Source organism: Cyprinus carpio, chromosome B17 (assembly GCF_018340385.1).
Source record: "Cyprinus carpio isolate SPL01 chromosome B17, ASM1834038v1, whole genome shotgun sequence".
Lineage (NCBI taxonomy): Eukaryota > Metazoa > Chordata > Actinopteri > Cypriniformes > Cyprinidae > Cyprinus > Cyprinus carpio.
The window spans coordinates 10,746,636-10,774,634 of record NC_056613.1 but is presented as its reverse complement, the minus strand read 5'-3'; the positions used below and the strand labels follow the sequence as shown (position 1 = coordinate 10,774,634).

Here is a 27,999-nt window from a genome sequence, read left to right as displayed (position 1 = left end):
CGCATAAGTCAGGTTTTATTGACATTCAACATCAAATCCACCAAAAAAAACATGTTATACAATACTTATCTGATCATTTAGTTAATTACGCAGACAGGCATATGAAATGTTTAAATAGTAGCACCAGACGCTTCCAAAAACATTACAAATAACATCTATGGCATGGCACTGGTGGTAGTGATGAGGGAGAGAAAATGAAAGAGAACAGTGTGCTCACTCTGCCCAGAACACAATCATCAACACTGCTTTACAAACCCAGTGTATAAAGCCATGTGTGATAGTGCTCATTAAAGAAAAGACCTCAGGCCACTACAGTAAATTTGGACAACAATCCTACAGGACACTATTTCTCACTGCTAAACAGTCAACTTACCTGTGCTAGAAATTTTCAACTTATACCACAATCTTGCTGATTTAAGTTAGGTTTAAATAATGCAGCTCTCTCAACCAGGAAACAAGTACTAATTTGCGATCATTTTAAATTAGAAGAAAAAAATATTAAATGTGGCAATGTCATTATATTACATTTAAATCCAAAGTGTAAGAACAGCCATAACATATACTCATTACATTTACTTTCACTGAATTTGAAATGTAAAAAATAAAAATAATAAAAAAATTTAAGTGTCAACTTTCAGAAGATAACTGTAGGCACTGATTACTGAACTCTGGCACTTATACAAGAGAGTTTAGGCAAAATCTTAAAAATGTGAAAAAATCCTCAAAAGTCAAACTGGAATAATCAGGGATGATCATTTTTGATGCGAGGACACCATTAGCATTCTAACCTTTTCAAAGACCAAAAACTCTACACTCTGAATGTGGATTACTGACTTCAGCATAACATACCCATAAGAGTTCAAATACAGTAATTACAAAGCAGGGATTTTGTCTTTGGAATGTTCCAGATACTAGAATTGTATTATGTAAAACAGGGAAAAGAAGAGGCCAGCATTACCCATGTGTCCTTATTTGTGCTGGCCTCTTGCAAAGTGACAGGCAAAATCATAGCTGTTTCTGCACCTGTGTCCGCATATGTTACACTGGAAAGGGTTCTCATAACCATGGCAGCCCATGTGGATGGTGTAAAGGATGTTATCAGGGAAATATATGTGACAATGGGGGCAGTGGTGGAGCATCTGGGGGTCCTGTACTGGGTTGGGCGTCCCTGGCTGGCTGTTGGTACCGCTCGGAGTGCTGGTTCTCTCACTGCAGGGTCCAATTCCTGGGCTACAGCCGCTGTGTGCAGCCGGTCTGGGCTCGGAGGTGATGGGAGAAGAAGCTTGACCCACGCTGACAGAAACAGCGGCAGGTGCTGTCACAGGCTGTTGGACGAGGAACGTGGGTTTTTCGTCGGGTAGAGATTCCGCTCCAGGAGATACCGGTGCACCTTGGGTTTCCGGAGGGATGCTGGCAAGCTGACCGGCCAAAGTCGAAAGCTGGTTCAGCGGGTTGTCCAATGTCATGTCTTGCTCCTCTCTGGAGCCACTTCCAATCGCTCCACCAGCTTGTGCATCCTTTCCTAGACTGTTATAGGCCTCCTGATGGAGGTGGGCGTGAGGAGGGAGGTCATGGGAGAAGTCACCCAAGTGGTGCTGCTCTGTGCTGGGCTTTTGCAATACCATAGATGGCGGGCTGAGGTTGATGAGCAACCGGCGGCCATAACCAAGTGAGTTTCCTCTCTTCTGCAGGACACTGAGCATCTTTCGGTGAGAGAGAGCAGAGCGGGCCCCTTTCATGGGGAGGAGTTTGTGTCTGCGACGCCGGTGATGAGAAAGGTTGCTTCGATCGCTGCAGCGGAAGGAGCACAGCTCACACTTGTAAGGTTTCTCGCCTGTGTGAGAGCGCATATGCGCCTCCAGGTGGCGTTCGTACGCTGAGGCAAAAGGACACAGGTGGCATCTATGGGGTTTTTCACCTGGAGAAGGAGATTGAGAATATCTCATGAACTTGTGTAACGTATGAGCAGTTCATTCATTCATTGGTTCTGAATTAATGAATCATTTATAACCTGAAGAAAAGAAGAAAGAGTATGAATAAGATTTAAGATCAGTTTTCAGTCTTACCTGTGTGGATGCGAATGTGCTCGATCAGCCGTGCAGTGCCTCTGGTGGCATAGTTGCAATAGCGGCACTTGAGTTTACCATCATATGTTCTCTCAAAGCCATCCACCAACATCCCTGAACTATCTTCTAAGGACATGTCCACTGCTGGGTGCTCCAGGCCATTCTGACCAAGTTCTGTAAAGTATGAATACATAAATAAATAAACAGAATATAACTAATATTAAGATATGGGGCAATATGGGAATTAAGCAGGTTTGCCTTCAGCACACTTGAATCAGCAGGTGCCATTCATTTATACTGTACAGTTTTTTTAAACATTAGAGGCACAAATCCATGTTGTGAAAACTAATAAATATGTTTAATAAACTATTTTATAATGAAAGAATGAAATGCTATTAATAAAAACTATTATTTAACATACAGTCCTCAAATTCTCAACTCAAAACATGCAATGTCATAATTTTGACAAATCTGATAAATCTGTTAAACTGATATTTAAAAAAAAAAAAGTGTTTTATTTTTATTGTTTTAAATCATTATTATTAACTCACTTTAATTACCCAAAACAAAATACCAACATTTAGGACCCCACAGCATATTTAGAAAACATAAATAATTAAATATATAATATTATAATAATAAATAACTGTTGAATAATTTAAATAATGAAATATTGTGGGATATTATAGATAATCAATAAACCCTTATATTTTTAATAATTTATACAATCAATAATTATAACTAACTACAACATTTGGTCTTGAATTACCCAGCGACTACTAACTGTTGCCTTAATTTAGGATTTTAGAATCTGTAACCCTATTAATCATTCTGGCACAGTTTAAATTTGATTTCATTTTAATCATATGTATATATATAAAAAAAGAAATAATTGCAAATATCATAAAAATAAATGGGTGGGGGGGGGGGGGGTTAGACATGCAGATACTTTTAAAGACTGCAGATATTTATAAAAATTGGAATTACTACTAAAGCATAAATGAAGATATGCATATTATATATTATAATTATTATTATTATTTTCCATTTTGACCAGTCAAAAACAACACAGGAAGGCTCTCTAAGTAATACCTCCTTGGAGATCATCAGTGTCTTTCACTCCGATGACAGAGCCAGATATCATGTTGACATGTTGGGTCTGCTGACTCAAGTACTCCTGAAAGTCCTTCACAAAATCCAGAGGTTCTGGCTTCTCCTCGCCCATTGAAAGATCTACACCGTCGTCCTCTGCGGTCTTAAACGGGACCAAACAGGCTGTAAATAAAATTCAACCAGAATATCATACAGATGCAACTGAATGACAAGACACGTAAATAAAAATCATTGTAGCATCAAAGAGGAACAAAATAAAACTTTACAAGCAATCATGTAAGTCTGTCGATTCGTCTACACAATAACATGCATCCACAGGCTAACAGGTGCAGTAAATAACATCTTAAGCGTATAAGTTATATTTGAACTTGTGACGGTTGTAAGACTAATCAGTTGTATTAGTCTCGCTGTTATCTAACGTTAGTTGACAAGGTAGCATGCGTTGCTAAGATAGCGAATTAACGTTGACGTTACTAAGCATTCCCAACCATTACGTTATCATTAAAACAACAATTAACAACAGTTACCTTTTCAAGGGCGCCAGAAATAATTAAAACCACACTCTGTTGTTCAGATGTTCAGACTGACGATCCGTTCTTTAACGAGATATTAGAAAAATCTGGCTGAAAAAAGCTCCATGGTGATGCTGGGCAGCTAACGTCAGCGAGTTAAAACGCCTGATTCAGTTAAAAACAGATATTAAACGAGCTTTACATTTGACCCAAAGTTGGATCGACGTATTTGAAACATACTCCGTGTGTCATTTAGGACTGTGTCATTGGCAAACAGAGAGTAAAAACCGAATTCTGTTGTATAAAAATAATGCTCTGCCACATCAAAACAAAAGAAAACGCAGAGGTGAAAGTTCAACCAGACGGTGCGCCGCTGAAATGATTCCGACTTCGTTGCGATGGTTGAACATTTAGTTCCTGTGTGTCACTCTGAGTGGATCTGCGGAGCAAACCAGACTTTTAAAATGAATGTATCAGAACACAGTACCATAATATAAGCTAATATAGAAGTACACTATGCATAATTTCCATACTTTGATGTGTGACTTCAGATGCTGCCTTTTTGCATTGTGTTATGCAACAGTATATGTCAAATCAAATTCCGTTTTTGTTTTTTTTAATATTGTTTTAATTTGCAGTTGTTTTAAAATGATCTGTACATATCCCTGTTAGTCTTTTGTAATATTCCTTTATTTTAAATAACAAAAGCCATGTTTCTAATGATACAAATTACAATCCCTCAGGAAAAGACATATTTTAGAGGGAAAACAAAAGCATGAAGTGCAAGATATATATGACTTTTTTCGTGTTTTTAATTTGAAAAAAAATTGATTGTTTGATAAAATTACACAAAGAAATCTGATATAAAAATTCAACATTTTACTTTATACTCTCACTCTCAGTCCCTTAGCAATGACTAACTAGCTCTGTAATTCCATCCTGTTGATTTTCTTGTCATTGCATAAATAATTTAGTTAAAATTAAAATATATTTCTGATAGTCTTAAATGCTCACTTGGTCATATAGTAATTGACATTCATATCCAAAAGGTACTGCATAACAGCAATGATCCAATTATTTTTTAAAACCTTTTAGTATTCTGCATCAAGTGCATTGATGATTCATCATTCTTTTACCAGATTAGCTAAATACATGGATAATTTCCATATTCAAATGTCATGAGCAATTTGATGAGTACTTGAGCCAATTGCATTACTTTAAATAGCAGGATTGGCTCATTTATGTTTCATAGCATTTAATATTTAACTAGAGGGGAAGTTAGCTGAAGATCGCATTGCCCCATTTGTGTCAGGGTTGTAGGAAAACCATTGAAGAGGGTGTGACAAATGACCAGTTAGAGCGAGAGCTTTGGATCCTTATGACACTATGATCCAAAATAATGATGAGAGGGTTCTAGTGTAACACTCAGCAATTCATTGCCTGTGATCATGGTTCAGATGACCACAGAACAACCTGCCAGGCTCCCATCGTGGTGTTAACAAACAGTCTACTCATTTTTTTTTCTTTCTTTTTTTGGAGTTACAGCAAGAAAGATCAGATTTTGCCCAAGCTATTACAGTAGGCCTATCTAACATACTGTTAATGTCTATGTATTTTCCCACACCAAGCCTAAAATTTTATTTTGTAGTTCTCCAGACTCATAAATGATACTGCATTTGTGTTGTGATCTCAAACAGACAATCCTTCTTACTAAACATATATCATTGATGTGCGTTTCTTATCCTGCACTCTGCCATTAATAGCTTAATTTCACAGATAGGACACTAGATGGCGCAGGATGTCCAGTTGTGATGAACATGTAGAGAATTAAGATGTGTCTATATGGCCAACCTTAACATTTTTGAATATCAAAATGTACTTTAACTCTTTTGCGTTGCATTATTCACAAAACAGTATAGAGCATTCAATGTCAGTATTTTGTTTGTTGCATATGAATGAACAGATAACTCTTTGTGAAGATGCATCCCATTAATTCAAAGTACCCTCTTATATTAGCATTATTGAATGAGAATTATAAATGAAGTCAAACGATTACTATCACGTGCAGTATTTACAGTCTGTGGGTTTTCCAGTGAAAAGCTTTGTAAACTGATCCAAAAGCAGGCACAACAGCCCGACCTTGTGGGGTTGAACTACGACCCCTGAAGCAGTCAATTACAACACTTCCTAATGGCCTGTCCACACTAATGTTATTTTATAGCAATTTAATTATGCTCAGGTTTCCCGTGAAGCCACTTCCCCTTAAATAATTCAAGCAGGGTGACAGTAATTTGTCAGTTGAAAAAGATTAATTGGGGTTTCAAGTGGGCTTCTTTTCATGAAGCGTTATTGTTTTCAAAGCTGGAGTGCAACAGTACATGAGAAAAATAGTTAGCCTACATAGGTAACAGATAGCATGTATCATGTGTTTGGTCAAAATCAACATAAGAGCGAGATAAACAGGATTTTTTAAATATCCAGTAATTATTATACGATATGTCAATATTGCTATCTATCTACTGTATTTATCTACCTATCTATAGAGGCTGCAATATGATCATAAATGCCTGACATCCGTCATTTTCTTTCTTTCTTTCTTTCTTTCTTTCTTTCTTTCTTTCTTTCTTTCTTTCTTTCTTTCTTTCTTTCTTTTTTCACGTATACAATTACATTATCCATATATTTGATCATAGCTTGATATGCATTCAAACTCTGCACAGACGTCATCATGACATGAAGTCATTCGGTTCATTTTGTTTGTCCGGCTTACAGCTTCCTCCCTTCTCAATCTCCATTTTAATTTAGCATCTGCAGAGTGTCTGAAGCTGCTCCGTCTACACCTGCTCGGGGGTAAGTCAGACCAAGTTCCCCCGCTGCCCTAATTCACATTTAAAAGCCTTTGAACGAGCGGGCCCCCTTCTCTCCTCCAAAGCGCTTGATTTATGTGCTGTTTGTGGTTTTATAGAACGCGAAACAATTCATTTTCTCCTGAAAAGAAATTGGGTATTAATTTGGAGAAGGCCCCTGAGCACTTTTTTAAGACTCCAATCATATGCTGGAGTCATTTAAAGGCTGCCATGGACATTAGCCCCCGAAGAAAGGCTTTTAATCCTGCCTGAAGAGCGCAGCTATAGAAACGGCTGCCCCAACGCCAAATCATTACTGCTAAAGGGTGAAGGAGGACCACGGCTGGATTTATTCTTCACGCCCCCAAGACTATTTATTTCTGGAGAGAACACCCCCCACCCCAGTGCGACACGGGGCGTGTGTAGAAGCAGAGAAAGGAAAAGAAATAGGATAAAGGAAGTACATATTAAGCTTTTCATTTTCCTGCCACTTAATTTCCTCGCGGCCGCCTGTGTAATGAATGTAATTGCTACCTTTGATGAGAACACTATTATCTGAATCACACTTTAAATGGGCAAACAAGGCCCCCTCCATCCTCTCTCTCTACCCCATCACAAAGCGGGTATGAGATCTCTAATTATGCGACAGAACAAGTGGTTTTTCTCAAAGCCGTGGCGTTGCGCTCGATTGCCAAAGAGCAGCCCTGGTTACATTTGCACAAAGGCGCAGATTAGCGGCGATACGCGCGCCACACACAAAGATGGGCGTTTTTATCATTAATTTCCTGCGTGAACCAGCGAATGTCTCCGTACAGGAAATTCTCATTTAGTCGAATGCCAGATCTCATTTTCTAAAAATCTGATCCAATCTGGCTGACTGGAATATGCGCCAAAATCAAATCAATAAGTATATAGGGCCTAATGTGAATAATAAAAATAATGTCAGCATACGAAAGCGAACAGCAGAGTAAACTTTATTTAGGAAAGCAGACTGAAAAAAAAAAAAAAAAGCGAACAGCTATATATATATATATATATATATATATATATATATATATATATATTATATATATAATATATAGCCTATATATAACACAGTAAGCTAGGCTATATATCCAGTTTCATTAGGTTTCAGCTTTAGATTGCCCTATAGGCATTTAGGCTACACACACACACAACACGCACAATATTATTGCTGTTTTGCAATTAAAATGTCTATATCTTCTTTTTTTAAGTTACAATGTCATATAGCCTATATCTATCTATCTATCTATCTATCTATCTATCTATCTATCTATCTATCTATCTATCTATCTATCTATCTATGTTAAGATGTATAGCCAATGTATTAATTTAAATAACGCAATAAAAAGTCACATTTATTTCCTGAAAGCAATCATTTTTCCTCCACCTTAGGCCTATGTGCTGCTTGGATCACGTTCTGACTTTAGTATGACACGCCGATCCTCAAACAGACAGTTCAGTTATTCATGAGGATTTATCTTTGCACATCTCTCGGCGCGCACGCGGTGAATAGCTGTTTAATAAAAGTGTCGGACTCGTCCTACAGATGACGTGACTTTACGAGGCGACACACGATAAAACTGCTGTCACCTTATGAAGTCTGAACGCGCGCGCGTCCCCGGAAACTTATTAAAGCATCGCCGGAGATATTTTCAAACGTCACAGGTGACAGCACGCTTCTATTCGGTCGAGCTCTTTAGCCTCGCCGAGATGCAAAAAAACTGTAAAGCAACGTCACAAATGACGAATTACACAATTATTCTTAAATGGCTGGCGTTTTGAGCTATATGCAAAGCCATTTGGCACCTTAAACGTGAGTTATTATTCTTCAAAGCAAGCTATACTTAAATGATAAAGTGATAATCAATTCCTTTGACTATGATGCCTCGCTTGGAGCTCTGGGGGGGGGAACAACTACTGATCACTTCTATTGGTCTGCAAATGATGGTACTTACAGCATGACAGATGGCTGGCAGGAGCGCTGTGTGACTTCAGAAAGGTTTATAATGTCTGAAACAGGCTGCCATTCGGGCCCAGTCAGGCAGCAGAGGAATGGGCCAATATTTCTGAGTGAAGTGGCATTTTAGCTGTATTTATCTGAGGATCTCTACACCAAAACCATAGGCACTAATAAAGAAGATGCTGTAATAGCTTTTTTACTGACTGGGTCCAGTCGCTCTGGATGGGGAATGAACTGTCCTTTGCTGAATTATTGTGGCCAAATGCCATTTGTACAGCCTGAAAAGTGGGGGCATTTATCCTGACTGTCAGTGCTTGGCCATTGCTCATAGTCCTGAATGATATCTCCCAACACACAGTTGCCCCAATACTCGCATTTCATGCTAGGCGCTGAGAGGGGAACTAATGGATGGCACTGTCTGAAGGCAGATAATTTAGAGCATCTTCTGTCAAATCTTTAAAACACACGGCTCTACACAAGCCAGCGGACACAGTGAAGTGCATCCAGCGGCACCACCCCTTCACCTCCCTGCCACACTGGGACACTGAACAAGGGAGATTCATTAGAAATGGCTTTTAAATTCTCAAAAAGCAGGCAGGGGTACGGGTATCAGCTGATTTAACGCTCAATTTGGATAGTGTGTAGTTTAGTTTAAGTCTCTTTTGTCACAAATGGTTACATTTGTACGTACAAGAATACATGGTGAAGATGGTTTTTCCATGAAATTTGCAAGTACCTTGGCAGATTAAGAAGATGTTTGTAGATGTTTGTATTAACTCATATTAAAGTGACAGTTTACCCAGTTCATCATTTACTCAACCTCATGCCACTCTAAACCTATATGACTTTCTTTTTAATGGTAAAAGACTGTGTGTGTGTGTGTGTGTGTGTGTGTGTGTGTGTGTGTGTGTGTGTGTGTGTGTGTGTGTAGTTGAGTATGATTCCTTATTCGATATATTGTGAAAAAGAGATTTAATTGGACAGTTCATGAAATTTTACAGCAAAATGCAGGTAAATGTAAAAAATTCTGGAAGTTAAAAATAAGCATTGGATGGTTGTCATAATGTCATAATTACACTAGAAATGTACATTAAGGTTTTGTTGCATCTTATGTTGTTTAATTAGTCTACTGCATTATTTTAGTATTGTCTGTTTGAAGTTAATATTTATATTTGGTACATTAGAAATGTACATTAAGGTTTTGTTGCATCTTATGTTGTTTAATTAGTCTATATTGTATATTGTAATGAGTACTTTACCGTCAGCCATGCTTGTAATGAATCGTCATTCTGTAATGAATTCATCATGTGGCTTTCTGTTTAAAGGTGTTGTTAGTATATTATAAAGATTAAAAAAAAATGATTTTAGTAATTTAACATATTTTCAGTTAATTATTTACTATTAACTACTGACAACCACATCTGCCATTTTCTTTACTGTAAATTTAGCAGATTTAAACTCTGTACAACTCTGGATTCCAGCTATATTCATATGGACATAATAGAGTTGTTTTCAAAATATATTATTTTGGGTAGTGCAGAAGAAAGAAAGACCTACAGGTTGTAAACATAGTTTGGTGCCATAGAAAACAATTTCTAGAAGTGGTGTAAACGAAGCCAGAATCTTAAATTTAATATAAGTAAATCTGAAATTTTAATTTATTATTGTGCGCACATGCTGTTCTTGCCTGGTTGACTGTGTATTACAAAAATTAGACAGCATCCAGGCACAAAGGGCATCTCAGGTTAATGAGAGCTAATGAAATGACAAGTCCAATTGACTACTGATTATTGCTAAAAGCTTATCATTGTCTAATAGACTCCTTATCTTTTTTCAAACTAGAGCAGAAGTTCTGCACCTCCAATCCTGTTCATTTTTTTCTTATGGGTTTCAGTTACGACTCTTTTACAAGCTGTTTTCTATAGCACCACATGACATTTTACTATGGAGAAATGACTCTCCACCTAGTATTTTCTGTAGCCCATTCTCTACTGTCATTTTTATACAAAGGTCCAGGTTGCTTTCCACGTCAAAGTGGTTAGTATGTTTTATTTATTCTCCACACAAGTTGATGCCGTAACAAGGAAGTACTCCATTACCTCTGTATTCTGTTTCTGAATGAATAGCCATTCTAGTATTATTCACTTTCCCTGAACGCTGCTCTTATCTTGCACTGTGCCCAGTAGGCCTCGTTAGTCACCATATGAGATGAGTGGCCAGGTCATAATGGGAGGGAGGAATGACCCTCGACCTCCATGACCTCTTATCGATCTCTGGGCCTAGTGCAGCTGGTCCTCTCTGTTCTAATGCATAGGGGGAGGAATTTAAACATGACACGCACTGTACCATGCCAGCGTGCAGTTGGGGAGATCATTAATAACATGCATTTTACCTGTACAACACTGACACACCAACCGGACCATTGAGCTGTAGGGAGTTTATGAACACAAACATGGAGCTCACGTAAAGAAGCAACAAAAGAGAATAGATAAAGAGCTGGAGATAAACAAGAGCCAATAAATCAATTTATCTGTCTGCCTGAGTTTTCAGTTGTTTGACATTTTTGGTGGCTGATGAAGTCTTGTGGTGTTGATTATGTTGTGAAGTGCAATATGATTAGTATCAGTTGCAAATGCCATGATTATCTTAATCCAGCCCGATCTCACGGCCTCATATTTTACGAGGTGGCTACTTCGTATGAATTTGTACGACCACACTCGTACAAATTCATTAATACGATTTTAGTAAAATCGTATTTATTTTACGAGTTGGCTTATTTTTATACGAGTGACCTACACCAAACCCCGCCCCTACCTACCCGTCATGGGGGGAGCCAAATACGAAATCGTACGAGTGAGGTCGTACAAATTCGTACGAATTAGCCACCTCGTAAAATACGTACGAATTGGTCGTGAGATAGCGTTGCTTAATCACAAGAAGCTGTTCTTGTTATTAAGGTAATCATGGCATTTGCTACCAAAAGTCAAACTGTGTATTTATTTCACCTCGTAAAATACGTACGAATTGGTCGGACATATTTTTATGCGAGTAAATATTTGACCTTTATCTTATTATATTCATTTTCACATATAAAATCTTATACTATTAAAATTTGTATTAAAAGAATTTTGAGTATAATTTTGAGTTATTTTTTTGCTAGTATTTATTTTATTCAGTGTCCCATTTATCCTTCAGAAATCATTGCAATATGATGATTTGGAAAAAATAAAAAAATAAAAAAATAAAAAATAAATCTTATCAATGCAGAAAAGTGTTGTGCATTTGGACACCGTGATATATTATAATATGTTATATATATATGTGATATATATATATATATATATTACAAGAAAAAACTATTTAAGTCTTTTTGCTTAAGAATTTTGTTTAATTCATTGTGTTACTTGCCATTTCTTTGTTATTATTTGTAAACTGAAAATTGTTTCTACGCTGATTTTTTTTCTGTGTAAAATTATGAATATATTTAATGTCACTTTTAATATATATATATAATATTAATAATTATAACAATATTAATATAAAATGTATAAATTAAAAATGCCTTTAGTGTCTGTTTTTTCACTTTCTGTTTCTCCCTTTGACTCTTATTCTTTTTGTTCTGGTGTTTTGTGAGGCTTCTTTTGTTCTGTTTTTCTTTGGCTCTATCACACTGGCTCTTTCTCTTTTCTAGATCCTATCACTCCTTACACTCTCACAGCTCTTCTTCTTCTTTGCATCTTCCTGATAGCACACACATATGCACTTTTCTTCACCTTGATCTTTGGTCCAGTGAAGACTTCAACAGCAGACCTGTGGACCTGTAAGAATGGGCTTTGTGGTTTTGTTAAAAAAAGAAAAGAAAAAAAGTTGTAGGCCACATGGGGGAAGTAAGCTGCTAATGTAAGCATGTAATAGTTTTCTATAAATAACTGAATGACAACATGGGCGCAGGGGCATCTAGGGACTGTAAAAGAATATGTAACCAATTTTAGTGCTATTAAAGCGAAATAGAGAACAAAATATATAAGAGGTCGAGGGAAAGGTTTCATTTGGAACCAGGGAATAAGGACTTTATGGCAACATAGGACATAGTCACTGCCATTGAGAACAGAAAAGAAAGAAGAGTCTTAACACTGAACGAACAGAATTAAAGCAGAGGGGAAAATGTGCAGTGCATAAAATCAATCGGTCGATAATTGGCTCACTTCTCATTTGTGTGCATGTTGGGTGGCCATATATCTTTTCCTAGGAGCACAGATTTGATTTGCACTTATGTTTTTACAAATAATCAATCCTTCATTTTGACCGCATAACAGATTGTGTCTCATATAGTACACTTTCATCTGGAGACAGTGACAGCTTGAAATTGACAAGATAAATATTATTAAACATGGCCTGGATTCACTCCTGGGTTTGTGAAAACAGTATCAAGATTTTAAACTATTCCTTTTGCTTTGTATAGATTAGTTTTGTATAGATTAGTTTTGACTCAGTCGTCTATGCTCATTGTCATCATCATCCAGCTAGTCATCATTATCACCTATCAGGGCTATCATCATCATTTTTTCTCAATCTAAATGAAGGTATTTAAAATAAGTGCCTCTGTCTGATTCGTAAACCCATGTCTGTACTCAGTAATATTTATTTGCTAATTTTAGGTATACATACTTAGCATCTAACCTATGACATGTCATATCTTTCATAAAACTGTTAATTACATTCTTCAGTGGTTGCGGTATGTGTATTTGATAGTTATAGCAAGGGGAGAGAACAGCGTTTAAATTTGTTTGCCATTGATTTGTGGTCCATCTGAGGCTAGACTGATATTTATGGGGAGAAAATGCCCCTCTGCCCTCAGGACTCTGGTACAAATCAGATGTGAGATCCAATATGGCCGTCATGAAGAACGGATCGGATGATGTGAGGCGAATAAAAAGAGTCTTATCTCAAATGGATTTGTGTGCTGACACTAACAAGGGCTTTTAATCTTTAATTCAAGATGAATTCTATTCTCCTCTGGATCTCATTCGATTTTTCTATTAAGCCGTACATGTGTAGTAGGCTTTATTTAGCCAGTTTCATTTTTAGTATAAGATCCCTGTGAATGTCAATCATGAGTACTTTTCCATAGAAGTCTGTCGCTGTCTTTTATTTCTCTCTTTCTCTCCTCTAAGACGGCCCCCTCTCATTGCTCTCTTTGAGTGGTGGCAGTAGCTGCTTAATTATGTAGGGAGGTAGGAGATCTTTATTCTCTGTGTCCATGCTGATAGCATCTCATTCACTCTCAGTGTTTGAGGTTTAGATTTTATCTTGACAGGCTGGCTGACAAATAGAAGTCATCCTACACCTGCACCGGGAATCTGTACTGGTGTTCTGGACAAACGTATTTGTCTATAATGTCACTGGGTTGCTGATGAGGTTAATATGTTGATCATGAAAATATATAAATAAACTATTTTTTTTTTTTTAAATAAAATAAAAATAAATTAATGAATAAATTTAAGATATTTAAATTGTAAATTTTATTTAACACAGCAAAATAATACGTATGTGTATACTAAATATAAATATTTTTAAAATTAATAAATTCATGATATATGTTTGTATGTGTGTATATCATATATAGCTATATTTAGTTTCCTTATTTACATTTATATATTGTCTACAATATTTCTTATTATTCTTGTTTATATTGTTATATACATATACTTTATTATATTTTTATGTGTGTGTGTGTGTGTAAATAGGCCTGTAGACCTGTAAAGAATGGGGTCTAAAGAATGTGTGTGTGTGTGTGTGTGTTTGTGTGTGTGTGTGTGTGTGTGTGTGTGTGTGTGTGTAAACACACCAGGGTAAAATAATTAGAATACTAGTATTTTCACCAGCTTCAAAATTCTTTTAAGTCAGATATTTCTATCTTTTGCTGTAGTGTGTCAGTAGGAAATATCAGTTTACATTTCCAAACATTAATTTTGCCATTAATTGTAATAATCCAGTGAGATTTTTGTTTGTACAAGGAGTCTGATAACAGCCAGTGCTCCACACAGAGATCTGTTCTCATCATCATCCAGTCTGCCTGGAATGACATGAAGAAATAGAACAAACTGAGACTCCAGAAGAACTGTGGCAACGTTTCCAAGATGCTTCAAGTAAAGGTTACCTGCAAAGCTACCTGAAAAACTATGCGCAAGTGCACCTCTGACAAAACACCATATATGTGTAAAATATAATGATATTCATAATATAATATAATATAATATAATATAATATAATATAATATAATATAATATAATATAATATAATATAATATAATATAATATAATTTAAATCTACGTTATTCCCTATGAAGATCCCTTTCCAGAGCATGACAGCTGCTATTAGCTTTAATACTCATTTTAATTAAAATGCATATTTAATAGCTAATGACAATAATACAATTAATAATGTTGAAGTATTTATATGTAAGCTTGTATCTGAGGACATGACAATGAAATTAAAGCTCCTATAAATTACCTGTTTTAATTACTGTACTCGGTTTGTTTGATTAATCCGCCCCATTACGGCGTGTCTCTCTGTTTCTTCTAGTCAGGAAAGGTCGGTTGCTATGGCCACATTTATATGTGTTCATAAGTGGCCCTGAGTGACTGCTCACCATCTCGGCTCCAAACCACGAGCAATAATCAGCTCATTAAAGAGCCTCTCCCCCTCCCCTCGTGCCCCCACGCTCATCTAAATAACAAATAACAAGCTCACTCTCCATTGCGCCTACTTCTCCTCTCCAGCCCCCCCCCCCCCCCCCTTTTAAACCACATCTCATAGAAATGTATTTATATCTCTATATCTACAATCGGGGCTGTGAGTGGGGGTGGGGAGGGAGAGGGAGAGAGTGGGTTGTTTCTGTAGTGGTTGGTGAGAGTGTGAAAGTAGCCGATTTTCTTAATACATCCCCTGGGAGCAGATAAGTCTATCAATCTGTTAGATTGGAAAGCCATTAGGTGCCCTGGTTTATGCGTCTCAAGCTGTTAAAGCAGAGCAGATTGATTGTTGAGCCTTTGATGGGATATGCTGATCTAATCTCACTGTGCTTCAGTTTGCAATAAATTACACAATTCATTTCCCCCCATTTAGGGGAAGAAAATGACACCTCCAGGCACGCCTGGCCTCTCCAGGCGAAACAGCACACAGAAGCTATTTTATGGCGCCATTTAGCCAGCAAGCTTTCAGCCAACCAGGCCAACCGTCTCTCGCTCTCTCTCTCTCTCTCTGCTCTCCTTCCCAAAAAATCGAAGCATAATCAAGGTGTATGTTTAGAAAATTTATTGTTATAATTTCCACCCATAATCTCCTCCATTTTCCTGCAGCCAGAATGACATAGATCATCATCTGGGAAAAAAAAGGGGAAAATGGATAGCAGTTTAAAATTTATCGGTCTTTGATTCTCAATTATAGGTGTTTATGACTTCATCCGTCTTCAGCCGCCTCAACCTTTTCCATTATGGCGGAATATTATTTGTACGGAATCCATTAAATTCACAAGGCAGGACTCTAATGGCAGCGCTGCAATGCTTTGCAGAGGGAAAAGTTTTTTGAAAGGTTAGCTTTAGCAAAAGCACTGCTGTTATGACACCAGAAATTGCTTTATTGATGGGCTTCCTCAGAGCCTGAGTATTTGGGCCATTTGTAACAGGCTCCATATCTCTATCTCCCCTCAGACACTGATGAGAAGCCACTGCTGCCTCAACCCGATTACAGCGCTGCAATGACACACGGTCAGAACGCTTGGCCCAAGAACGCTCACACCTGGCTTTTCTACGGAAGGCATCACCTGTGTGTGTGTGTGAACCTGGACAGGTGCTGCAAAGCCATTCCACAGATTCAGCCATGTCAGAACGAATGAATGGGGTCTTTTAGCTCTTGGTTGGCACAAGGAAGACACAGATCATTGCAGCAATGTAGGACACCGAGGGTCAGGGAAACCTGTTGAACATCTCTGTACCTGTAAGCAACATTTACGGTTCACGAGGTGTTACATCAGATACCACATTCTTGATTCTCCGCACATATCTTCACAACCGTTCATGTAATTAAATTGCCTTTTCTATTCTTTATCAGTCTTTTGGTATTTTCACCAAAAAAAAAAACTGAAGAATTGTTTTTGTCCATACAGTGAGTCAGTAGGGTTCAAAACATCTTTTACTGTTAAAAACTACTGTAAAAAATAAAAATAAAAAAATCTGTGGATAGTATCCTATGAGAGTAGACAGACAACCATGGTCCTGATGGATGTGAACTGACCTGTGACCCACTTGGCAAGAGCTTCCTCTCACCCTTAAAGTGACATTGAATTCTGCTCTTTACTCCACACCCAATGAGCATATAAAAGCAGCTCTCTGATACTTGGCTAATCACGCTGTAACTCAGAGCCTCTAACTATCTCTCAGCCAATCAATAGCTTCGCCATCCCAATTAAGGTGGGCCAGGTCAGGGCCAGGCCACAGTCAGTCCTTTACAACTTAAATGCCATGTTTAAATCCATTGTGTGTATTACAGTGAGACAAGCAGCCTGACCTTCAAGCTTTTAATGCCTCGTTTCAGTAGTGCCGGACATTAATGCACTAGGAGAGAGCATGTGGTCATTTCGTACAAGTCGGTTAAACAGATCAGGGTTTAGACTAAGTGCACTAATAATGCTGCTTAGAACTTTTAGCTTATTTACATTCAGGCATTTGGCATATATACTGTTATAGAAAGCAACTTAAGGTGCATTCTAGGCTATACAATTTATTAGTGTGGCATTATTGAAGTCTCTTATAATGATCAGTCCATTTAAATCTGTAATAAATCTATATCAATTAGGCTAATATATCTACATTTATCTACAATAAATCTGGTGATGCCAAATTTAAATACAATTACCAAAACAGACCTTTAAAAATAATTAACATCAACATGATTATTTTATATTTTTATAGTGACGTCATAGTGACCAAACCCATTAGGGTAAGATCCAACAGGCGCATACAATCCAAGAGTTAAAGGTTTAGAATACCTCCTCGCCCATTTTTCACCGTGTGGTGCTTTTCGATATTATACTCGTGTCGTTTATCACAATTTCGACCAGACGAGAGAAACTCACAAGATATCAAAACAAAAATCTATATATAATACGTGGGCAATTACAGCGCGAAGTTAGCGGCGTCGGGTCATTGTCACCGCGCGGCGCGCTTTTCTCATCTCCCGGGGTCGTTAGACGATGATGGATTTAAACCTATAAAGTATCTAAACTGGACCTTTTAACAAACCATGAGCAATACTATCATTTCTTTAATAGAACCTGCTGACCGTGTCATTCCGTTCTGCCATTCGTCATTTTCCCGGTGAAATAATCAATAACTCCACGCTCTGAAATAAATAATCTAAAAGTCAGGGAACATTATATCTTCCCACCAGGCAGAGAGACACAAAGAGCCGGGACTAAGACTAATATGAAATATCTACACATAGTCTAGGCTACATGGCACAAGCCCCCAATAAAGGCATGCAGCGAACACCGATTCTAATAGCCATAGGTTTGTGTGTAGCGACATTCACGGATACAATTTTTTGTGTGAACCATTTGTGCGCTGTTTACATTGAATGAATTTGGCCTGCCTTAGACCCTCTAAATCTCATTATTGTTTTGGTAATAAAACATCTGTATTTTTTTTCCTCCATGTATGGCAGGCTATAAAAAGCCTTGTGTTTATAACATGCCTAAGTATTTTTTTAGAGGGGGGCTGCCATCAAAAATCTCTCTTTTTAATTTTTGAGAGATTTTGTAGTAATTGTTATTTCAAATAATCAATAAAACAATCATACAAATAATGACAACTTTGCATAGAAATACATCTGTACATGAGTAACATCATTGACTAGGCCTATTTAACCTAACACCGGATGGCGCTAGGGAACGATTTATTTGATCGTAGATTTTGATGATAAACATGCAATGAAAGTACACATATAAATGATCAAAAGACTGTTTAACTCAGGGGTACCCAACTCTGCTCCTGACGATCGACTGTCCAGCAAAGTTCAGCTCCAACCCTAATCAAACACACCTGCCTTTAATTTTTAAGTGAGCCTGAAGACCTTAATTAGTTGCTTCAGGTGTGTTTGATTAGGATTGGAGCTGAACTTCACAGGACAGTCGATCGCCAGGAGCAGGGTTGGGCACCCCTGGTTTAACTTTTGCATAGTATATTTTACTTGGTCTACACATTTTGTCTGACAAAACTAAGCGTCTTAAAAACTATTATTTAGGCTGTTAAATCAAACCGACTCTCTGTCTTTGGACAATGTCTTCACAATCCTGTAATTAAATGTTAGCCTACTATTTCGACATAATAAGAATAATCCTATTTACATTAAAACTAACATTTGGTATTTAGAAAACCATGGTCTGTTTTGTTTCATGTCACCACTTTAGAAATCAAAGTTAAACTAGAAAAATCTGGATCACGTGTCAGTTTAATTTTAACAGCAATCAATAATATCATAATCAGATGTGACAGGAGTTTTGATTAAGTTGTAACTCCCATGCATTTGCACTTTAAATATGCTAGTACTATAATAGTAGTTATAATAATAACAATAATATTAAGAATAATAATACTATTTTTATCATATTCCCCGTTGTATCATGTCCAAGAGTAAATTACTCTGTCGATCTAGCTATATTGTCACAGGGCTTGAATCATTTTAGTCATTTTACAGCAACAAGATGGATTTTATTGGTTTGCTGACTTGGCTTACTGTCTATTTTTTAAGCCTGCAGTAATTCTTTATAACCTATAGAGGACGCCCTCGCCTTGTTCAATCAGTGACTTGGGCATACAATTTACCTATGGAATCAAAATGATCTTTTTCACAAGACTATACCAACAAGAAAAGGTTTTGATTAAATATAACCAAAAGTATGACCTCATGACCTCCTGGTTTAGTTTTTCTTTGCTAAGATTTTGTTTTGTTTTGTACTTTTATTTATTTATTTTTTGTTTTAATGTGAAGTGTTATTTTTATTTTAAAACAAATGAATGCAGTGAAGTCCATAATCCATTCATATTTAGAACTCTGCGCATTTCGATGGTAAAAAGTTTAAAAAAGTAACAAATGGATTGAACGTTTAAATTGGTTGCAAAGAGAACGTACTAAATATTGGAGTTTAAAACAGTAATGCTTATAAATAATGGATTGATGGATGGACGGATGGATGAATGATTTTAATGAATCAACCTAATGATTTCAACAATTTTTAAAAATACATATAAAGGCTTGCAGGGAAAGATTTTTTTTTTTAAATTACGCCTGATTTTAGAGAGAAAAAATAATCTGTAAGAGATTTACCAGTATATGGACATTGCATTCGCGATATGCTTTACATGTAAAAAGAAAAAATAGTTTTCCATATTGTTTACAGTTTTATAGTCAAAAGGGTTTAATACAATGTTTATTACAATTTTAATATAGCAACTACAAATGCATTTTAAGTATAGCTACGTGTACAAATTATTTGCTACTACAAATAATCAACATGCTTGGGTTAGACTTCTGCTATAGTTTATTTGTTTATATACTATGCAAAAAAAAAAAAAAAAAAAAAAAAAGAAAATCAAATTTTCTTGCAACATCGACACTTTTCAAATATATTTGTGCAATTCCGTATCTCTCTCCCTAACTGCAGTTGTGTACGCCTGTGTTTTAAGGGTTTTTGCCCAAATGAAAAACGTCTGTAGGCTAATCAACTTTTTAGAGATGTACTGATAAAAAGTCAACTGTAACTTTGCAATGCTCGTGGCCTAAACCACCTTTTCGCTATTGCCTTTATCGGCGCACCGCTTGAGCTAAATCCTTGTTCCTTTGTGTTAATGGTCCGTCCTCATTTGCCACCTAATTGGACTATATAAGACCAATAACATGAGAGAACTCTCAGCCCAGCAGCCAACGCGAAGAGTCTGGGAGGCCCCTCTTTTTTTCTGTCTCTCTATTTCTCATCTCTCCCTTCATCCTATTTGCTATTGTACGTGCCCAATCGCCGTATACTTTCTGCATTTAACTCGGGTGACATTTTTATTTCATCATTAGCATCTGGCGCCGGACGGACTCGGTGAGCATCATTTTCACCAAGGAACCCTCGGAAGATGATCAGCAAGATTAATATTGTTTATCTCGCTCCGCGTTATTAAAGTCAGTGCTGGCCGTAAACAACCGCGTTTAAGTTCCCACTACTGGAAGAGTTTACCAAGGACCTTCAAACTGTTAACAGATTTAAAAAAAAGAAGATTTTTTTAGCGATCTTCAAAATATATTATAAGCCCGAATTTCAAGCCAACATGCCCGAAACAACCCAGGATTCATGTGCTTCGGCGAAAGACTCTCCATTTTTCATTAAAAACCTTCTTAATTCTGACAGTAAGCCGTCAAAACCTAAGCCTATTTTGGCATCAACTAAAGCAGGACTTGATGGCAGCTTCTCGCTCTCTCAGGTTGGGGAATTAAACTTTCCTCGCTTTGAGTTGCCGACCCAGCGCTTTGCGTTACCGGCTTACCTTGAGCGTGCCTCGGCGTGGTGGTACCCGTACACACTCAGTGCATCTGCGCATCTTCACAGAACAGAAGGTAAGGTTTGAGCTCTTAGGACTGCTTTTTGTGTAGCGTGCATTGATTTGTTATGATTTATCATAAATAATAGCGTGGTTCTGCTAGCAAATGTTGGTGCATACGTATGCAATGTTAATTAGATCCAAGTGAGTTTGGAAAATGTTTCCGGACATATAAATAATATAAGCATACAGGTTTTTAAGCAATTTTAATAAGCTTTTTACTTTCTTTAAATATAAAATTGGAATGTTTTGAAATGGCCTCTCTTTTAAAGTGCAATGCTTAAGTTTGAGAATTTTAATAAGCTTTTTACTTTCTTTAAATATAAAATTGGAATGTTTTGAAATGGCCTCTCTTTTAAAGTGCAATGCTTAAGTTTGAAAACACTGAGATTTAGACAGTACGATCCACACTTGTTTGCACCTGTCATGTGGCAAAGTGACGCGACCTGTGAAACTTGATATGAATATGTTTCTGAAAGAAAACGAATGCTAATTTGAGCTCTCCTACTGTAGCAGCACAGAAAGCGAGAGACTCCTCACCGATCACAGGCACCGACCGAGATTCACCTGAGCTCGTGCTCAAATCAGACCCGGACGCCAAGGACGATGAAGACGACAACAAAAGTGGAGACGAGATCGTCCTCGAGGAGAGCGACACTGAAGAGGGTAAAAAAGAAGGCGGCTTGGACGACTGGAAGAAGAGCGATGACGGCGCGGACAAGAAACCTTGCCGGAAAAAGAAAACTCGCACAGTGTTCTCGCGGAGTCAGGTGTTCCAGCTGGAGTCCACCTTCGACATGAAACGCTACCTCAGCAGCTCAGAGCGCGCGGGCCTTGCTGCCTCCCTTCACCTCACAGAGACCCAAGTCAAAATCTGGTTTCAGAACCGGAGAAACAAATGGAAACGTCAGCTGGCCGCAGAGCTAGAGGCCGCCAACCTAAGCCACGCAGCGGCGCAAAGGATTGTGAGAGTACCCATCCTGTATCACGAGAACTCGGCCTCTGAGAGCTCCAACACAGCGGGCAACGTGCCCGTAAGCCAGCCGCTGCTCACTTTCCCTCATCCGGTTTACTACTCGCATCCCATCGTCACCTCCGTGCCCCTCCTCAGACCGGTTTGAGAGGACGAGGGATGACTTTTTCTATGTAACTATGTAACTAAAACGATTTTACAAAGACTCGACAAGAGGGAAAGAGAACAGGGGGAAATAAAAAAAAAGAGACGAATTATTTTTGTTTAGAAAATAGTTAAAAAAAAAAGAAAGAAAAGAAAAAAATGTACAAAGACGCACTGTCATGCATTTGAGCCCTACATTTTTTTAACTCATAAAAATACCCATAAAACTACAGATGAATAAGGCGAATGTTTAGAGGCCTACATTTCTAATGTTGATGTTGGTTGGAGGTTAATTATAATGACATCGTTAATTTACTGTCATTATTATTATTATTATTATTATTATTATTATTATTATTATTATTATACTGCTACGGTTTATCTATTAATATTACAGATAAACTTGCTACCACGTCAAAGGAAAGGTTTTATACACATGGTTCAATTTCTTTACAGCCCTGGGGGAAAAAATCACACAGCCCTAAACACGGATGTGCAATACTACTGTGTATGATCTATATATTAAGGCAAAAATATTATTTTTGAAACTCTTTATTTTAGACACATTTTCTTAACCAAACAGTTCTTAGGCTGAGAAGATAACCGCTGAAAAACGATTTTGGTCCCGCGTTCAATGGACAATCATAGGCTATACTGACAGAAATTGCAGTTAAACTGAAGACACACAAACACGAAGAATAAAAAACTTTTACTTTTATCTATATTATTTACAGATGTATATGTACATGTACAGATATAACGAACCAAAATGAGGAAAGGTGTCATTTGTACAGTAATAGCTGTTTTTTTTTTTACATTGTATTGCTAAATTCTGTTGTGAAATAAACGAAGACTATTAAAGTCTACATGTCTTGAGTGACTAACCTGACTTTGTGGCACGACTGTTGTGTTGAGGCGAATAACGAGAAGGCTTCTGTGATGTCTCAATTTATAATGCTCATGCATAAATTTGGAGATGTTGCATGACTAATGCACTCGCGTGAATAGTGATAAAATATTATTTTCAGGAAATAATATAGGCTATATACAAATTAAGAAATCAACATGGGAGACAAAACTGACATAAGATCGCACACTTTTAGTTATAATTACAGGAGGCTCGATGTGTGTATATAACAATTTTAAAATTATATGGAAGTAATTCTGTACATTCCAAAATATGCTTAAAGGGATGTTAACAAATTAATATATAAATAATTTATTAATTAAATCATTAAGTGGACTAATTAGTCTATTTATGAATAAACCATGTATTTTTTTCAGTGCGCTTTTTTTTTCAGTGCGAAAGTAAAATGATGTTAAAAAAACATTATTTTTTTAGTTACAGCATTATGAAATAAAAAACGATGAGCTAATTTAATCGTACAGCAAAACCGAAATTATTTCACTTACGCCTCAGCAATCTGAAATACCCATTACCATCTCAATTACAAGCAGGTGCACCTTTAAATCTGGCGGACTCTACAAGCGATGTTTTGCAAAATCGCGTTGTCAATAAGACCGTATAATTATCGGTGAGAGCTTGCGGAATTGCATTAAGAGTTTTACCGCTCATTGTGAGAGTATGTGTGTGTATGTGTCTGTGTGTGTGTGTGTGTGTGTGTGTGTGTGTGTGTGTGTGTGTGTGTGAGAGAGAGAGAGAGAGAGAGAGAGAGAGAGGGAGAGAGAGGCGGATGAGTAAAAACTGCTCATTTGTTATACGTTGCATTTTAAGTGTATAAAAGCGTGGTCAAAAACGCAAGTAATGAGTTTACTGCTGGTGCTGTGAAATGCGTGCAAAAATTGAAACACGACCCATTAACTGTAGCTACAAACCTTAAGCCAATGGGGGAAAAAATATTATTTAGTTGAGTGGAAGAGGTTAGACAACAACTAAATTATATAACAACAACATTAAAAATAATAAAAAAAGATTATTATTATTATTAATAATAATAATAATAATACAAATAACCACAATAACAAAAATAACAACAAATAATTAACAAATCTTCTTTAAAACGATTCGTCTAAAATGCTCAGATAGCCTACCTTAAATAATTAAAGCCTTAAAATTCGAGGCTTATTATTATTTTTAGAAATATTTAAATGAATTAAATTAAGTTTAGTAGTTTGTCACAACAATTAGCCTACATAACTTTTACAGACAACATGTTCGCTATTTCCGTCGTACGTTTGAATATAAGCCTATTACTAAAACTAAACCTATAAAATGGTATAAACATGGACCTGTATCGAGAGAACATTAATATGGGTCAGTCAGGCTCATCGACAAGCATTGGTCTTCCTATTACACTCTTCCTCTGTAAAGTCGAAATCAACTCTGCGTTGGGTCTGAGCACTTAGCCAAGAGCACATTCAAATACCGCCGCCTAATAATCATAACTCCTATATTGACGTATAATATAATGCAAGCTCAGCACGAGCCCATTACGGTGAATTAATAGATCGCAGAGGCATTATCGCCTGTAGAGTATTGATCGGGGAACGTCTGTAATATTGTTTCAAATCAAGGGCATTGTTAACAGTTCTTTTTTTTCCTGATGGCTTACTGATGACCTTGATCCACTGTCATAAAGTGAATATATATATATATATATCACTCGATAATTTCCATTTGACCATATCTTTATGCAAAGAATGTAGGTGGGGTAAACAGATAAAATGCTCTTTGCGCATTAACATAGAAGACAGAGAATAGCCTATATAAGAACAAGAGTTTGAACAAAGATTGCATATAACCGGTATTTAAACAATCCCCTCCCATAATTCGTTCACAAGTCATCTCTTTCTGGCTATGTGATTATTCCTATTTGCGCAGTAGTGTTTTCTTTGTGGATATGACGGGGTTGTCAGCTAATCAAGGCCTGGCCTATTCAAAACTGACGGGACGGTGTTTTAACAATTTTGATAAAACACAATACGTTTAGTTAGCCGACCTCACATTTTCGAGCGGAAAGGACAGCAACTCACTGCGTCACAGGATGAGGCTGACAAAATTGCCTATCATCTGCCCTATTGAATTATCTTTCGCTGTGTAGAGGAACATGTTTTTCAGCGCTCTGCAAAGCACATTTACCCACAATAGACGACGAGAACGTGAACTCAATCCCGTGTATAACGCTTGAGAGGGAGCGGGCCTATCTTTGCTCATTACTTTCTCGAAATGTTTTGGTGTTATTCAGGGAAAAGGATCTCTCTTTTTTTGCCCCACCTTTCCCATTTGCCTTTGTGATTGAAAGCGAGCATCAGATTTTCATCAAAGTTCTATTAAGTGAAACATAGGTTGCGGGGCAGCCTCTGATTGAAACAGTTTAAATTTTAATTGTGTTTTTAATTTGACATATAGTTGCGGAGAGGAATGACACCACAACGCCGAGGGGCGGTCGATTCGCTTAATTTCTCCCTCAGGGATTGATGAGTATATCAGAGCAGTAGATTGGAAACCCATTAAGACTCAATGGTTAGGTTGTTAATTGGATCTTGATGAATAGAAGCCCTTGGTTGAACTATACTGATCCAATCTTCTTGACTTTCTGTTTTCCAATAAATTACCCAATTCATTTCCCAGCCGTAGATTACATAAATTGTACACCTCCAGGGCTTGAGCTTCCCGCCTGCTTGCTCGCTCGCTTTCTCTCTCTCTCTCTCTCTCTCTCTGCAAAACCATTTGAGAAAAAATAAAAGACCAGCCTCAGAATCTTGAATGAAAATCGAAACATAATCAGCGTTTATACTTAGAAAATTTATTGATATCATTTTCCCTGGTAATTTCCTTATCTTAAAGTTAGACATGCCATATATCATAATACACACGTGTAAAGGGCCCTTTGTTTAATATTTATCGAAGCTTGATTTTCAGATCAAAGGCGTCCATGACTTCATCTGTCTTTCTAGTGGAAAGCATTTTTGCCAGAGCTCGATGTGTATGTTCGGTCATTACTGTCTGCCGCATGCACTGACAGCACGTGCAAAAACGCCTGTTCTGCCGGATTTGAAAGATGTTTAGCTTTGTGAACGCGTGACAGATTGTCCCACAATCGCTGGGTGTTCATCGCGGTTCACCGGTCTGGGTATTTGTGAAACACAAAGATAAAATTGCTCAAAATCAATAATAGAAACAACTTTTTGGATTAAACGCGCCTTAACAGCAGACATGCACTAGCCTAATGCTCTTTTATAACCTATTTAAACAGCTTTCAAAGAAAACTGTGATAATATCACTCCCTCCTCCCCAAACACGTAGAATATATAATACTGTGAGGGGGCTACATTTCTGGTGTATTGTTTTTGTTTAATATGTCTAAACGGCCTTTAAGCCATCCAGCCTCGGCTGACAAGCTCAGCGTAAAAAAAACGGCTCTTTAACGATCATTGCGGATTTCACGCCTTATGTGAATGCGCCATAAATCGTAGGGCCGCTGTGAACTAGACCCTCATATTTTACGCACTAAATGGCTATATGTGGGCATATGGTCGCTCACAATAGGTCTCTTTAACAACCGTTCCAAACAGTTGCAGATTGTGACACTTCAACCACATCGTTTCCATCATCGTGTATAGGCTATATAGTGCACGTGTCGTAGCTACTTCCAGGGTCTTACTAGACCAAACTAACACCCACTGATATGTTTTCGTTCTAGCCGTAGGTACACTGCAAACAGACGCTCTTCAAAATTAAAATTCCTCAGTGGTTGATTTAATAAACACTCTGCTTATAGCTATGAATCTTTTAAGATCAAAAGTTCATGTTGGTAGGTTATTCATGGTCTATTCGATGTTTGCTAAATCTATATTTTCATCACAAAAAGAATACATAGCCTATATAATTATAATAATTAAAAAAAAAGAGAAAAAAGAAAATCGTAGCTGTTTTGAACTGACATGGCCCAGTTAGTCTATGGTTGGGAGACTCATGTGTGCAGGGCATTATTTCCGACCTTTGAAATTTGTAGTCGGGATCGCTCAACCCTGGCTCCCTCTGCTCCATTAGGTGTCCGCGCGCTGTCACCACGACAAAGCCAGAACATTTGTTAAGTGTCGCCAGCCTTTAGAAAACGCTAACGAGAGCTAATGTGGCAGAGCCACAGCTGCCCTCGAGACACGAGTCAGGGGTGGGGCGAGCGCACACCCCCAATCAATTAGTCAATCAATTAAACAGGGTCCTGCCCGCTCTAGCCGGCCCGCAGAGGCAGTAGATTAGCCCACCATAATGATCAAATTAATTCTTAAACGGAGATAATGGACGTGGAATGAGTTTATTATTTTCAAGAAAAATGAGATAGGATCCATTATTAGTTCCTAGACTGTGTGTTGGATTATTTGACCAATTTGCCATTTATAGCACAAGACTAGTGGAATTTAAAACGACTATTTAATAAGATATATGATTTTGAACTAAACCTTGGATTCAGATGACTTGTGATTATGAGGTTGGTTATTGTTGTGGGCATGAACTTGAGAACTCCAGGCATATGCTTGAGATGCCTAAAACCCTACAACTAGTCATGAACAAAGACACCTCTATGGATCAGCAACATAGTCGTCTGTGCAGTGGGTTTGTGTGAGCATCACAGTCCACAGTAAAACCTGTTTAAAAAGTGCTTCTGGATCACTTAAGCTCTTAACTGCATGGTGAAATATTGTGACAATATTTTGAAGCGGACAAACAAGCTTTATAATAAAGTTATTGTTACATT

At 37.4% G+C, this 27,999-nt stretch overlaps 2 protein-coding genes across 3 annotated transcripts; one reads left to right on the top strand and one right to left on the bottom strand.

Annotated features, from left to right (window-relative positions):
- LOC109107888 (zinc finger protein Pegasus-like) lies at positions 1-27,326 on the bottom strand. Of its 2 annotated transcripts, none has more exons than XM_042742177.1 (4): positions 27,241-27,326; positions 3,159-3,341; positions 2,067-2,240; positions 1-1,918 (listed from the first exon to the last, which is right to left on the bottom strand). In XM_042742177.1, the coding sequence occupies exons 2-4, from the start codon at positions 3,289-3,291 to the stop codon at positions 969-971; spliced, it is 1,257 nt and encodes a 418-aa protein (XP_042598111.1). In that variant the 5' UTR covers positions 3,292-3,341; positions 27,241-27,326; the 3' UTR covers positions 1-968. The 2 variants fall into 2 exon arrangements, with proteins under 2 accessions (XP_042598111.1, XP_018976600.1); XM_019121055.2 differs by lacking the exon at positions 27,241-27,326 and adding an exon at positions 3,707-4,127.
- On the top strand, positions 20,575-23,361 carry hmx3a (H6 family homeobox 3a). Its single transcript, XM_042742178.1, has 2 exons — positions 20,575-21,178; positions 21,676-23,361. Exons 1-2 carry the CDS (start codon positions 20,893-20,895, stop codon positions 22,281-22,283), a joined length of 894 nt encoding a protein of 297 aa, XP_042598112.1. The 5' UTR covers positions 20,575-20,892; the 3' UTR covers positions 22,284-23,361.
- Positions 27,327-27,999: the final 673 nt, after the last annotated feature.